The following is a 15,093-nucleotide window of genomic DNA, read 5'->3' on the forward strand; positions in this document are numbered from 1 at the left end:
CTGCGGGTGGTAAAGTTCAATTAGACAAGTGATTAAGTATATATTTTAGGCTACCCACCGAAGAACTGGCAGGCTTGTAGGAACTGCCCAAGCTCGTCTTCCAAGGGGTCTAAAATAAGAAAATAAAAAATATAATCAATAAATCTTAAAGAAAGTATCATGCATGATATACATATACATGACAAAAACTAGTCAACGTTGTCTAGAAAGCCAATTATTAATTAGGGATTAATGTAAAAACTATTAATATATAGATTACAAATTCAAAATTAAATAAATGATAGATCCTATTTATATATATAAAGTCCCCTGTCAGAGAAAGGTCTTTGCTCCCTCATTGGACAAATATTTAACACATATGTTTAACGATGTATACGAATGATTTGGCAAATTTAAATTAAACTCATTCTCTCAGTGAATTCGACCAGTAAATAAAGACTGAATGATTTCTTTATAGCTCATTTCGGTCGGTGGGGTTTGCTGGCAAGATGTGCATGCTCTCATTCAAAAGAAATTGAAACTGATGGGCAATCACATGGCTTTGATTGATTGGCGCTCTAAGAGTCCGAAAGCAATTGACTCCAGCAAAACAAGACGAAAACAAAGTGGCTGCCCCACATTCCGCCCCCTGCAGACTGCAGCACCACCTTTTCCATTTTCCCGGGGAATTTTCTCAATGAGCTGTGCACTCGACAATTATTCGCACGCATTTCATCATCGTCAGCCACAGAGTAGCATCGCATCAGCAGCTACCTCACCACATCGGCCACATCAACATCAACATCAACATTAGCAACGGCATCGGCATCGGATGCCAAGGAATCCCATTGCCCCCCATTTTCCTCGATGGACTATTTGTGGCTGGGATCGGGACTGCTGCCTCTTTGAACTCGCCCAATGCATTTCCCTCTGATTCGGTTTGGGATCTCTGCTGCTGCGTCTATTTCATTTTCAATTAAATGGCGCTGCAGCACGCGTTTTTCAATTAATTTGGACGTGTAAACAGATTCATTTCGATTATTTCAACATCTGCCTTCTAATCTCGGCCGCAGCGCATTAGACGATTGCCCTCGTCCATCGAGACACGTTGAGTTTCCCTCGAATATAATGAAAATTGCGGGGGCCCCGACCACTTTGGCCTTTCTTCATTGAGGAGAGGGGCGGTGGGTTGACAAATTTCACCCAACTATATCTTTGAGGATCAGGCACCCATTTAACATTGCAAAATACGTGTCGTCGGTTTAAAGATTTTTGGCAACACAAACGATTTTTGGCTAATTATTGAAAATTATCTTTTATGAGCAGATGAAATGCTGTTGAAGCATGGTTTTATTTCACTTTTAACACATTTAATTTTGATGTTAACTGATTTGTTTAAGGTTTATCATTTAGTTTCATAAGAAACCCTTAATTAAAAAAAATTACCACAAGCTTTTGACATACTAAATAGTAGAAAACAGGTGAAACAAATAAAACAAATAAAACAAATAATTTATTAATGTCCTATAACTATATTCGGTATCAAAGAGTTTTATACTTTCAAGAACGCTTATAATATGATAAAATCGCTGAAAAACTATTTACCATAAATTGTAAACTATTTCAATTTTCTTAACCTTTAATGAACTCTCACGATTGTGATGGAATTTGGCCCTGAAAATACAGCACAGGAATTTCTCTACTTAAATCACTTGAAATAGGGCCGGTCCCAAGTGGCGCCAATCCCGGCGAATGACAACTATCGGGGGATAAAAAATAATATTATTACATTTTCCAGCGCCCGCCCAATGTGAAGAATGGGCGTGTGAGCGAGAGGGAGCGAGGAAGAAAGACAGACAGTCTCGGCTAATTGTTTTCGCTCAGAGAAATGGAATGCCAAACACACAAATAGCCAACAATGTGCAAAGCAAGCATACGGAGACACTCAGCCGGAGGAGCCAAGATGATCGTGTGGACGGGTCTATGGATCTTCGCTGGAATGGCTTCGCCATGTGTACTTTGTTCGCCGCCGATTCACCGATTCCAGCTGAGTGCCGCACTTCTGACAGCGTTATTATGCGGTCTCAATTAGGAGAGCCCCAGGGATTGGGAACCGGGGATCAGGAGCAGTCAGTGGCCAAGGCCCATAAAGCACCACCAGAAAAAACCATCCACTCACAGAGTATTTGGACTGTGACCCCAGATGAGTCGAAGTGGCGACTGAATATTCGCGTGCCAGACAAATGATTTATTTTTAAATGCTTCTCTAGTTTGCTCTGTCAAATGTGTCGAAACTGCGTTTCACGAAAACTAAAGTGTGTAAAGATCGGCGGTGGTTTAGAGCAGGTAAGGATCTAACACAATTATTATAAAGTTGTGGGTGCAATTACAAATTATAATTTACCACAAACCTAAAACATATTCTAACAAGATCATAAATTTTGCACTACAAAAAATATTATAATTATTAATGCAAAATGAAAAAGAAAATTCATTTCAATTAGCAACTGTTTTATCGTCATATTTTTAAATTTATAAATTGAAAGCAAATCAATTAATTATTCCTTTCCCCAATTAAAAACCATCTTTACTCCTAAACCGATTCTATATATTTAGAGCCAAACAAGTTCATATTTGGAAGGGCCACCAATTCACGAAGATCAACAATTTTACCAAGTTTTCAAAGACCTATCCAACTGCCAAGCTGCTATCCTATGCTGGCTAAGTCTACGTTTTTAACCTTGGCGCCGATCTTGATTGTGTTAGCTGTCCTGGCTTCTTTCTCGATTCGTTTTTGAAGCACTTGCTTCATCAGTGGTTGGCTGTGGATCCGAGCTCGTTACCGGGTCGGATTTCTGGGTCCCGAACTGGCCCAAACCACTGATAAGGCCCAGATGTCGGGTCTCCGGGTCGAATGGATCACAACTTGGAGGCTTTAGCGGACACCTGTCCATCGCATCCCGCATGGCGCGCATCCCCAGCTCGAGGGCGCAGTCCATGGAGCTCCTCTCGGGCGGCTCGAGGGTAAGGGGTCCATTGAAGTGCACATAGATGTCTCCCTGGGCGGTTAGATCCAGTCCGTAGGTGGTCAGATCCTCGCCAAAGACCAGCTGCGTGGCGCCCGGATCCGTGTGCGTCGCTCGCATGGAGGCTAAAAGTCCGACGATGCCAAACCGATCGCCCAGCATGGAAGGCGGAATATTGGTAAATTTTCCATCGGTTGTACTCCGGATGCCCGCCGCTTTCGACGTGGTAGAAGAAGTGGCTGGATCCGATCCCTTGACCACCAATTCGTAAGAGGGTTGGCCGAAAACATCGGCAAACGTGGGCAGCGGCGGCTGGCGATCGTAGAGTTCCGGGAAGAGTTTGTAGTCCGAGTCGACTACGGCATCTCCACTCGAGGTGGAGTCACTTTCCGGCGGCTCTTCACTGGGCGGATCCGGCAGGGGCGGTGGGCGTGGCGGCTCCACCTTTGGACGACTGGAAGAACTTTCCTGATTCTTTTTCCTCAGCGCTAACGAGGGATTCACCTTGCAACGTGGACGACGACGCCGCGTCATTCCTATATTTTTTATACAAATACCTTTTTCCGTGTAAATTTCTGATGTGTCGTTTAAAGGCAGTTGGCGGTGGGGTGGTTATGTGAGAGAACGGGGGTGGTTAATCTCAGACACAGACAACTTTATTTTATTACAAAAAAAACTTGACCTTGAAGCCTATTCCAGAAGCGCCTAGCACCGCCTTCCTTTCTCCTACACACACAAAATTTTGATACGCTTTGATAAGAGATTCAAATAATACCTGATCATCAACGCAAATTAAGAACTTGATAATAACTAACATACATGAGCAATATTTTTCCTAAAAAATACAATTTTTATCATGTATTAATGATCCTTTTCTCTCCTTCTTTTTCTTTTTCTATGTTACCTCCCTCATACTTACTTCCTTGAAAACAAATTGCTTGAATATTCACACTTTGTTAATTAATTATGTGGTGCGTGCTTCGCGGCTCTCACCGAAGAACTTTCAACTTTATGCGTGTCATAAATATTTACAACTTCCTCCTGGCCATAAAAATCCTCAACAAAGTACCAACTCCAACCAGAAGCAGAAGACTGCGTCAACGTGAAAGAAACAGAAATCATTTTGCTTTACTTCCAACATTTTTAGAAACAGTCTAAATATAATTGGAGAAATGACTCGGGGTGAAGTGAAAGAAGTGAAGTGGAAGAAGTGGAGCGGAGGGGCAGAAACTTGTTGTTTGCCACCCATAAATTTATCAGTTTATATATTTAATTGATTAATGCACAATGAGTCAGAAGTCAAGCTAAAGTCATAAACTATATGCTTGGGAACAAAAGGATATAATGAGTTGAACATGAAGGGAATTAGAAGAAAAACGATTAAAAATGTGGAGTGACAACCGAAATGGAGTGGTTGTGTTGGGATTAGAAGCTGGGTATTAAATTGAGGGTATAGTCTTAGAAGGAAACAAAATAGTTTTTTAGTCACACCTCCCTTACCGAGATTAAATAACGTAATGAAACAATAAATAAATCAAAGCATATAATTAAGAGCTGACTATATTCAGCATTAAATCAGTCAAATACTCAAAAATTGTGCATTTGAACATTAATCAAATTAGAAAAGTTCAACAAACAATTCAACCTGCTCTGTCAAAATAAAAGCCATTTATTTACATTTACATTTGTTTGCTATTCAAACACTAAAACATTCGGTCATTCAGCTGCCACACCTCGGCCATAATTTGTATGGATAGAAAATTAGAACAATCAACTAGACAGAAATCCGAACCGAAAACCAGACAACGAACGAGCAAATTTGTATTTGAATTGTTTATCAATGGAACTGGAGCTCACAGATACGCGGGCAAAAGTTTCAGATACATTTTATCTGCCAGTACATGTGTGTATAGGTATCTGCCAAATACTCTCGCATGAGGTAAGGCAACAAATTAGAAATAAACAAAATTCGTGGATGCGAAGAATTGCAAAAAGATACAGAGCACAGATACACAGATCGAGATACACACTATATAGTACGGGTACGTAGATACAGATACGGATAGTTGGCGCTGCATTAACTAGCACTTACATAACTGCGGTAGGACGACATTACGTTGCTTTTGGCAGGCGATCCTCGATCGTTCCGATCAAAATTTGTTCGCAATATGTTGTGCCCGCTTCAGAATTGTATAATTTATTTTGGGCCTGGCTGGTAATCCAATCTGGCGGACACTCGCGCGATCGAAACGGAGCAACTCGAACCACTGACGACAATTACGAAAACGTATCTGGCGGATGCACTCGGCGAACGCCTCTCAATTGCAATAGATGCAAAATAAATTAGATGCACTTACTGAAATCGCGCGCGTGCTACAAATTTCTAGCGATCTTCCACGACACTCTCTGTATTCTATTTTATTTTTTATTTTATTTTATTTTCATTTCATTTATTCCTTCGGTAAACTTTCATTCCGTTTCCTTTGTTTTTTTCGCGCTCGACGATATAGCGAGATAATGGTATGGGGTTCGGCCGTGTGCCACTTTACATAATCCACCGGCACGCACCGGCCAGGTTGGGGATATATACTCGCACCGAAGTGCCAACGGGCATACAACCAGCTATAGGCTATAGCGCCCCGATCTATTTGGGAATGCAGCCGGCAAATGCGACAGAATCGGACGCGAACGCCACGCTTTATTTATGCGTTGATATTTTTCTTATTTTCCTATTTTCCCATTTTCCATCTCCGTTTTCCCTGCTCACGACGACGACGACGACGGCGAACGCATCACTTTTGCTTTTATTTCAATTTACTTTGGGAGCAGCACAACTTAAGCTGTTATTTATAAATTTAGCAACATTCACACACTCGCTGAAAGATTTTTGTCGCATGCAAACGCGATTTTGTTTTTGAGTTCTCGATTTTGTTGGCCCACTGCAAATCGAATTGAATCGGGCCGAGATTTAAAGCGTGTGCGACTCGGCGTGTTGTCAAAGGAAAACTGTCTGGTCGCTGTGAAAATATTTTCGTGCCGAGATTTTCTTTTGGCTGCTCGCAGCGAATTGCGTGAAAAGCTGAGCAGAGGAAAGTCTCCGCCTCTCTTGCTTCGGGTGTGCGTGTATTTTCGGCAAGCGAGAGAATCGGAGAAGAAGCTCTCGGAGATTCTTCCGGCTCTCCTCCGTCGACGATCGCAGCGTTTGTAAATTGCAATAGAGAATAAAATAAAAGTTATTAATATACTCTAAAAGGGGGGTATAATTGTTAGGATAATTTCCTTAAAATCAAGTAAAATCACCCTTATTTTTCATCGACAAATTCTTTAATCGGACAGCTTTAAACATTATAAAACGAAACTATACTTCCTGATATTTACGAAAATAATCAAAAAACTTAAATAGGCTTAAACTAAGCTTATGTTATCCAATTAATATTGTCAATATAACTCAACTTAAAAAGAAAAATGCTGTCTTATGGTTTTGAAGAAATACAACTAATTCTGAACATATTTTAAAAAAAACCAATAAAAAGTGATAAATTTTGGGCTTCATCATTTATTTGAAATGTAAGTTAACTTTATTTTTAAGAAAATGTAAAAGCAACTTCCAATTTAGTTAGCATATCCTATGTATTGATACAAGTTTTTAAATAAATTGACATATATTTAATGCAATGACAGAAAATTTAGTTACTTCAACCAAACAAAGGAATTTAACTTATAACAAAGAGCATTTAAAGCTTCGGCCCGTCATCGAATTATCTTTTCCTATGTGTACATCTGCTCCGCATATATCTGACAGAAATCGGCCAACAGACTATATGTGCCAGCTTCTTGATTTCAACTACCACAGTGTAGGGAAATGCGTAAAAATTCTTGTAATGCTCATAAAATGCAACTCAAAAGTATTTTACATCTATTTGGGACTGCTTCATTCCATCCCAGCTATTTTCGTCTATTATTGGTCGAATAATTTAATTTAAATATTTTTGGCATCGGTGACTAATCGATGAGTGGGCGCTGGGTTGGGAGGCCGGGAACATGTTTTGGGGTGTCCAGAAAAAGACATAAAAAAGTATGTATGTTGCAAACGATAATTGTCATCTACAGATACAGATGCAGTCTGTCATGTTCCCATGAATGAAAGACAGCGAAAGGCAGGCCAACAATTGACGGGGGTCTACAACCTGAACCTGATGAGGTGTCCCCTCGGATTATAATCTGTCTAGGAGGAAAAACGAATATTACACTTTTCTCAGCTTAACATATTCCTGAGACTTATGTGCTAATTAGATATCACATACACATAGGGCTTGAAAAATTAAAATAAAATGTTCTCTAAAATCATATGGATTGGTGAAGACTAAAAATTGTTACTGTTTACGAATTGTTATTTGATTATTTATAAAGGATTAATATTGAAATTGTCTTCAAAATATGTTAAATGATTTTTGAAGCTTCATAAAATAATTATAATTGTATGTGGTATTTATCTAAAAATTATGAAATCTTTTTCCATTTTGAAATAAACAATTGTTAAAACATTTAGTCGCTTTTACTTAAATACCCTAGCCCTGTATTTTTCTTATTGCATAATTTTCATTCAATTTCATCTGTTTTGACTCCCCTAATAGGATGGATTCCCCTTACTTCCTTACTTACCCTCTGCCCCCGGGCATTATTCGGTTCATTTGTGTATCACAGAATACCCCGAGAAAACTATTACAGATATCATGCAGAAGACGACGACACATATCGCATATTTGTTCTGGTTTTAAAAATAAAAACTGTGTGCTACTTTTGCAGTTGCCACTGCTGCCGGCAGTCACCGGAAACGAGCGGCTAAAAAGATGACGTCTAAACACGAAATAAAACTGGCATTCGTTGGCTCTAGTAGAAACATTTAAACTAAATATGCGCAAAATGTCAAAAACCATTCATGTGAAATAGAATGCCTGCGTTGCCTGTGCCATAAATCAGACAAAGATGCTAAATTACCTCTGAGCAAAAGGGAGGAAAAGCCAAAGGCAACGGCATCAATGGGCTAATAGCCCCCGGCAAAGTGGCTCGACACTTTGACGAAAGACACGCAGGGCGGCGGCGTCTTAACCCAATCTGACCGACAGATACAAATAGCTTTCAGCGCTGCATTAAAAAATATAAAAGATCCACAACAGGCGTGCATTTCGCATGCTTTCCACAAATATTTTCCCAGTGCGTGCTGCCGGCAGTGACGCCAACGCCAACGCAACCCAGAAAAAACCGAAAACTGAAAACCAAAAGCCGAAAAATGAAAACTGAATGCAAACAAATCAAGAGGAACGGCGGTGGAAAACTAGAAACGGATTTTGGGCAGGCAATAAAAAGAAATACACCGACGGCCATAAAAGTCAGACCGGCAATCCCCGGGAGCAACGGCGAGGTGCACCACGCAGTCGGTCAATCATGCTGCCCCATGCCAACCCCTTACCCAGCCACTCAGCTGCAGAGAAAAAAATATATACTGAGTTATGATCAATGTAATCTTATGGAAAAAAGACTGTTCATTAATATTCGCCTTATTGTCTATCCTAGCTTACAAAAGCAGGCCTGAAATTATATGATAGGTATTAATTTCAAATGGATTACTCTATGTTTAAAAGTATTAAGGGAAAGATCTTAATGTTATTATGATAAACAATTCAAGTTTACTTTTTTTTTAAGAAAATTATTTTTATTACTTTCAAACATGTTTTAATTCAAACGTTAAGAAAATTTTAAATTTAATTTAATCTTAATTAATGTGCAATGCTTATATACAAGTTTTTAAGTATAAGAATATATTCTTAGGTGTTTTTTTAAGCATCATCAAATCATTTGATCATTTGATTTGATGTAAAAGCTTGTAAAGAAAAACTAAAACCTCATTCTTGTAATATACAAATAGGTAAATAAAAAGTTTTCGAGCTGATTTTTTTTCAGTGCAAGCCCAGAGGCTCCTATGGGATGCGATCTTTTCGCTGAAAGCAACTCCATCTTCATCCGCATCCCAGTGGCCGATCTCTGGGCTTTTCAATCATTTCGTACGATTTTCAGAGTTGTAATTTACGAGTGTGTCTGCGGCCTTTTGGGGGCGTGCCTTCAGCGACAGATTATGCAATGAAACGATGCAAACGGTAGTTAATAAAACGAATCGAGTGTTTTGTGGCCAGGGGGAGGGATCCTAGATCGGGGACCCGGGATCGGGGATCGGGGATAAGGAACAGAGGGCGGCTTGTCGAGCAAAAGCGATTTGTTTGCGTGCACATAAAACACAATAAAAGCAGAGAAAATTGTTTTGTGGTCAGATGCTTTTGGGGAAAAGGGTCCAAGTAGTAGATCCCCAGATTCACAATACAATGCAAAGACAAAATGTATATCTGAATATTCAATAAAGTAAGGCGCCATTCTTTTATTGTGCTTATTAAACCTTAAAAGTTCTTTTAATTATAATGTTTATTACGTTATTTAAATATGTCAATTTATAGTTAACACATTGCTCTGTTGCAATGCTAATTTAACAGGCAGCTGTTTGCCCGAAAAAGTCTATAAAAACGTAAACATGTCATATATATATAGTAGTATATAAGACATCAAACATAATTTTACTTCATCTTATTTTGGTTGCCATGTCACAGTTAAATACAATATGCCCCAATTTGAACTTAATAGTTTTTGGTTTATGTTTTTGTTTAGTTTTTTGTTATTTACATCTTGTTTTCCGTTTGGTTGTAGATAGATGGCTGTTGCCACACATTCGTCTCACATTTTCCCCATTTTCCAGACGGCGATCTGCTCCGTTTCGGTGTGCTAATATTTAATTTAAATATTGTATTATGCCGCGGCCTTTGGCTGTTGTTCTTAACCAACCTCACTGCGTGTTGCAATCTTCAAGCGGATTTGTTTGCTTTTTTCCGACAAACATGTGGGGATGTGTTGGTGCTTAGGCTGCTCCCGCTACGATATACTGGCGATTTGATCGCCGTTTCAAGGTTGCATTGCATGGAGCTGTTTAAGTATTTCTTTCTGTTTCAAGTATATCTTTTAGTTTCGTTCATGGAAAAATTACGTATACGCATTGCGTATACGCAGAAGCTGAGGAAAGGGTCGATGGGGTTTTCCTAGAATTTTATAAGTATTCTGACAAATTTATTTTATTCTATTCTGCTACTTAATTAAATTCTCATTAATGATAATGAATATGATTATTGCTTTTCCATTTTATTTCAATATTTTATATATAACCCCTTTAAGTACGCCCCTGACTCGATCGATCTTAATCGGATGCAGCCTGTTGATTTTTCTAGATATTTGTTTGTGGCAGTACTTAGAGATAGCTTATGTCAGAGGCGCTGATAGCAATCTGAAGAGGCTTTTCATGCTCAATTTGAAGTGGATTTTAATTCGATTTGGCAAGCACTGACAATATTCGTTAGATTCGCTTGGAATTTATTACAAAATATAAACAAATTTAACAAGTGTTTTGTATTGAACCAAACAAGTTCAGTTCAAATTTTGCAACGGCCAAACATGAAAAGCTTTATGGCTTTTTCAAAAATAGTTTTGAAAACTTTTGGCAAGTGTTGCCAGCCAAAACGTTTTTCCGATTTATATATACAAATCCACCACAGAGGAAAACGAAGAATGCGATGAAAACAAAACGACAAGGTGGAATGAAAAGAGCTCGCGTAAATGCGAAAAAATAAATCGAAAAACGCACAAGTAAACATTAATTTTTAAGGAAAACTTCCTCAGGTATGTTCCCATTAAAGTTGTTTTAATTACTGATGAGAAATTAAGTTGGCATGTGCAGATACCAACAATGGCGCTGCTGCTGGTGCACCTGCGACGCCTCATTCTCCTGCTGACCGTCGTCTACCTGAGCGGAGCGGTATTCCGCCGCCTTCTCACCGAGCGGCGCCACGCCCACGTCCTGCAGGCGAATGGGTACATGGGATTCGGACGTCTCCGAGGAGGCGGAGGATCCAAAGAGCCATACCACTTTCAGTGGTGGGCCTACATCTATACCTGCTATGCCTACGCCGTGCTAATCAACTACGTTAGCACGCGTCGCATTACCAACCTGATTGAGTTCTTTTTGCAGTGAATTTAGAGGTTTTTGTTAAATAATTTAGTGAAAACTAAAACGATTATTTTCCCTAATCAAAATATAATTTAATTAGTACTTTTTAGGCTTATATTTTCCTGATGTTTCTTTTCAAGCCCACCTGTATCTTTGTGATTATATATTTATATTTTAAAAGTAACCAAAACAATTTCTTATTTATTACAAGCATGTTATTTAATAGCAGATCAGATTTAATTGAACGTTGTTCTTATATGTTGGGTATATTGTATTTGTTGAAAAGTAAAAAGTAGATGAATGCGCTTCGGACCCTATAAATTATATATGGTTTTGATCAGGATCAATGTACGTCTGTCTGTTCAAATAAGTTGTTTTCGGTAATCTTAAAATTATTATTTTGGTAATCAAATGGGTCTTGGAGAAAACGTCACTTTACCCGTGAAGTTGATAAAATACTAGTTATTATTATCGCAGAAATAAAATTATAAATTTAATCCTTTGCCAGCAAACATACAGACAAATATAACATTCAAGTATTGACTTTATTTTAGCTGTACTATGGAAATGCATACTTTTGGGCAGTTTTTTAAAATTTTCAAAATTACATTGCGTGCAATTAGGCGGTTTTAATACCACAATCCAGGCAGTGAACAGCAGATATCTGTTAATACACTGTTAACAATTGAGTTATTTTTGTTTGAATATTGTTAAAATATTTGTATTTTTAAAATATTTATTTCTGATGTATTAACATAAATATAAATAAGTAAGTAATTGATTTATGTATAATGTTTATGTACTTTAGTTTACTATTGAAAACAACATAAAGAAAACAAAAAGAAATCAGTTACTTGTAAACAAGTAAATTTAATTCCGAAAACGCGTACTTCTAGCTACATATATAAAATATATACATATACAAAAATTAATGAAACACACAGAATTGCAAATGTCCGATGACACTGCTGCTAAAAATATTTACATTAAACACAACAAATATTTAGCGCACAACTTACAGAAACAAATAAATTGAATTTGTAACGTCAAATGTAATTTTTTTCTCTGGCGGAATTAATTAAATCTCGATTGCATTTAACATCACGGTCTGCAAATATTTTTGATGATTAATCGCTTAGCCAAAAGCAAAAACATCATGAACTAAGATTAAATACCCTATAACGAACTGCGATTTTATTTATTTTAAATGCTCTTGAAATTTAAAAAAAATATTTATGGTAATTTAAAAATATACTGGTCATAAAACCACAATTTTTTAATGCTGACAAGTTGCATATGACTTTAGAGTAACCCTGCCATGGAATAAATCTGTCAACAGCCAATTTCATTGGTAAGATCAACATGCAAGGGAAAGAGTAAACGTGCAGATAGAAAATATAGCTAAAAGTATTAGTAGTAGAAGTTTAATTTTGGCTTTCTATTTATAAATGCGGAATCTATTCATAAACAGATTACGTTCATTCTGAAATTCTTTCTGTTACTCATGGAGAAATGAGTTTTCATTTATTTTAATATAAAACACTAACAATTCGTTGGACCTTTTATAGCTAAAATTTGAGATCAAATCTTGAGCTAGATCGGCTCGCAATATTAAAGAATATTTCACGCTTTCTTGCACCCACCAACCCATATATCTTGTACAGAATATATCTTAGCATGTTTGCCGTATTTTTCATCCGAGTGAGTCAGATATTGTGCGCCACGTCACAGCCCGATGTCGATGCTATATGGCTATATGGCTATATGGCCAACGGATAGTGGGTGCTTTCGGGACATGCAAAATCCGAGATTTGTCAACGGCACATTTCCACGGGCCATACAATGGCTATTGACATTATGAGAGCAGCGCCTGTGAATCATCAGCCAGATGATTCGAAGTTGTCAACGCCAAATGGCAAAGAGGAAAATGGAAAATTCGCGCAAAACCCAAGAAAACCGGGAAGCAATGTTGTAGATTTCCAGGGAAATACAACGCATTAGACCCTTTGTTGTTTGTTTTGAATGCATTAGGGGTCTATTTTTACCGGCCGGTGGCTGGGAATTTTCTTTTTCTGCACCACCCACCTAGTTGGAGCCTCGACTGGCGCCCACTTGAGCTTATCTGGCAGCCACTCCACTCCACTCCACTTTACTGCCCTCCACTTTACCCTGCTCCTGGGCCAAGAGGAGTGTCTTGCAGAAAGTGGCTGCTCGTCAAGTAGGCACACACTCTATAAAGCTGAAGTCGATCTATATTTAACTGCATAGCAGCGGGCTGCAGGCTGTGTGCGTGTGTATCTGTGATCATAACAATTTTGACCCAATTTTCTATGCTGGCACACACGAAACATGAAAGAAATAGAAGACACCCAGTGTTCGCTGAGTGATTTCTGTCTTGAGGTGGAGGTAGGCAAATGGGAATGGGAATGGGACTGGGGATCCTGTCCCCATCACTGACCTCAGTGCAGCTGTAAAATGATGGGCAATGGGCCGGAAAACTCACACAGACACCTGGCGAAAAAGCATCATGAGCAGAGATTTGCCCATTCCGAACCCAAATCGTGATGAGAATGGGATTTTTTGACTAAAGGTGTCGTTGTCTGGCTTCATTCTATTTTTGTCTGACTTATTTATCGGCGAACGGCTTGCTACATATTCGCCAGGTTATTTTTAAATTATTACACATTCCAAAATGTGGCAAACACACAAAATGTTAAATATTATTCTACGGCTGCCTGGCGCGCACTTATATATATGCACAGGGTAGCGGCAACATTGTATATATGGATGCATAAAATAAATAAAGTTATGGCCAGCCAGAGCTAAGTATCTACAAGATACCAATGCGAACGGAGCAAAAAACTGCTCTTATATATAAGGATGGTTAGCCCATCTAGATTTGCAGATGTGTGTGTTAGCCTCAGGTGAAATGTGTGTGGAAAACGAACACGATTATGAGCAAGCCGAAAAAAAGGCAGAAATAACATGAATTTCGGTTGCTAAAAATAAGCGAAAAATCATTTTTAAGTATAGTGGGGCGTGTGTGTTCGTGTGTGGAGCACAGGTGGAGGAGATCGCTTGAGAAACGAACCAAATATTCACTCGAAAAGCTTCGGCTCCTTTGGAAAACTGAGCCAAAAGTCGCACCATCAAGTCCACTCAAAATGTAACAAATGTATTCACAAACTGTATGTGTTATTTACTATGTGCACATGGAGGGACTAGTCAGCTGCCAAAATACACATATATACTGAGACAGGCATCTACGTGACCATTGAATAACAATTGTTAGATGACAACGCATTGTCTGAGGCTGAGCAGACTGTTGTCCGCATGGCCAAGGATTCACTCAAAATTGTATATTTTTGTTTATTTCGCACACTTTTTTCGCTCTCTACGCTTATTTATTTATGCTGGCAAATAACACATTTCGATGCCAAAAGTCAAGTATTATTAGAACACATTGCTGTAATCCTAATTGGCTGTTAGCAAATAATTTTAAAAGAATATCATAGAAAATTTTGACACTTTTATGAGTTTTCTGCTGATTTAAAAATGTTGTAACACCTTCAAGATCTGTATGTCGTATGCCTGTAAGGCCTATAATTGGGCAAGAATTTTGTATTTGCCTAGATTCTCAAGCTAATGACATAAATATAAAATCAATCAGAGTACCAGTGGATACCATGAGGTCTATGAAACAAACTAAACTAATGTTGCTGTATAGATTTCGGTTTAAAACAGTAAATTCTCACAAGATGGCGAATTATGTAGCTTACATTTTTGAAACCTTAGTAAGATTTAACCAAGGCACCTTTCGAAAAAAATGTTCTACAAATCTAGTCCCGTCATTCTTTCATTATCTTACCAAAAACCCCAATAATTGTAAAACAAGCTTCAGCAGCCTTATTATCAAAAAGCTACGTGGTGGAATATTGTTTTGCCGGGTGAGCAAAAAATAAAATTTAGCCACGGCCTCTGAACCAA

At 38.4% G+C, this 15,093-nt stretch overlaps 3 protein-coding genes across 6 annotated transcripts in view; 1 reads left to right on the forward strand and 2 right to left on the reverse strand.

The window, feature by feature from the left end:
- Positions 1 to 6,012, reverse strand: part of LOC108150250 (FH1/FH2 domain-containing protein 3) — a 42,721-nt gene extending 36,709 nt beyond the window's left edge. For all 4 annotated transcript variants that reach the window (XR_005977233.1, XM_041708270.1, XM_041708269.1 and 1 more), the window contains exons 1-2: positions 5,098 to 6,012; positions 59 to 109 (exon numbers count right to left, since the gene is read on the reverse strand). Coding sequence is in view for 3 of the 4 variants with exons in the window: in XM_041708270.1 (XP_041564204.1) it covers positions 59 to 109; positions 5,098 to 5,118 (72 nt within the window). In the remaining variant the exon portion in view is untranslated. The remainder of the gene's footprint in view (positions 1 to 58; positions 110 to 5,097) is intronic.
- LOC121467112 (CCR4-NOT transcription complex subunit 2) lies at positions 2,566 to 3,770 on the reverse strand. The gene has a single exon (XM_041708273.1). The coding sequence runs from the start codon at positions 3,537 to 3,539 to the stop codon at positions 2,742 to 2,744; it is 798 nt and encodes a 265-aa protein (XP_041564207.1). The 5' UTR covers positions 3,540 to 3,770; the 3' UTR covers positions 2,566 to 2,741.
- Positions 6,013 to 10,670: 4,658 nt separating the features above from the next.
- LOC121467096 lies at positions 10,671 to 11,407 on the forward strand. The gene is made up of 2 exons (XM_041708191.1): positions 10,671 to 10,778; positions 10,837 to 11,407. Exon 2 carries the CDS (start codon positions 10,846 to 10,848, stop codon positions 11,128 to 11,130), a length of 285 nt encoding a protein of 94 aa, XP_041564125.1. The 5' UTR covers positions 10,671 to 10,778; positions 10,837 to 10,845; the 3' UTR covers positions 11,131 to 11,407.
- The last annotated feature ends 3,686 nt before the right edge of the window (positions 11,408 to 15,093 follow it).

This window comes from Drosophila elegans, unplaced genomic scaffold, assembly GCF_018152505.1.
Source record: "Drosophila elegans isolate 14027-0461.03 unplaced genomic scaffold, ASM1815250v1 contig_208, whole genome shotgun sequence".
NCBI lineage: Eukaryota > Metazoa > Arthropoda > Insecta > Diptera > Drosophilidae > Drosophila > Drosophila elegans.

Excerpts from the sequence above, each read along its gene's own strand:
- LOC121467112 (XM_041708273.1), bottom strand. The coding sequence starts at position 3,539 with ATGACGCGGCGTCGTCGTCCACGTTGCAAGGTGAATCCCTCGTTAGCG.
- LOC121467096 (XM_041708191.1), top strand. The coding sequence starts at position 10,846 with ATGGCGCTGCTGCTGGTGCACCTGCGACGCCTCATTCTCCTGCTGACC.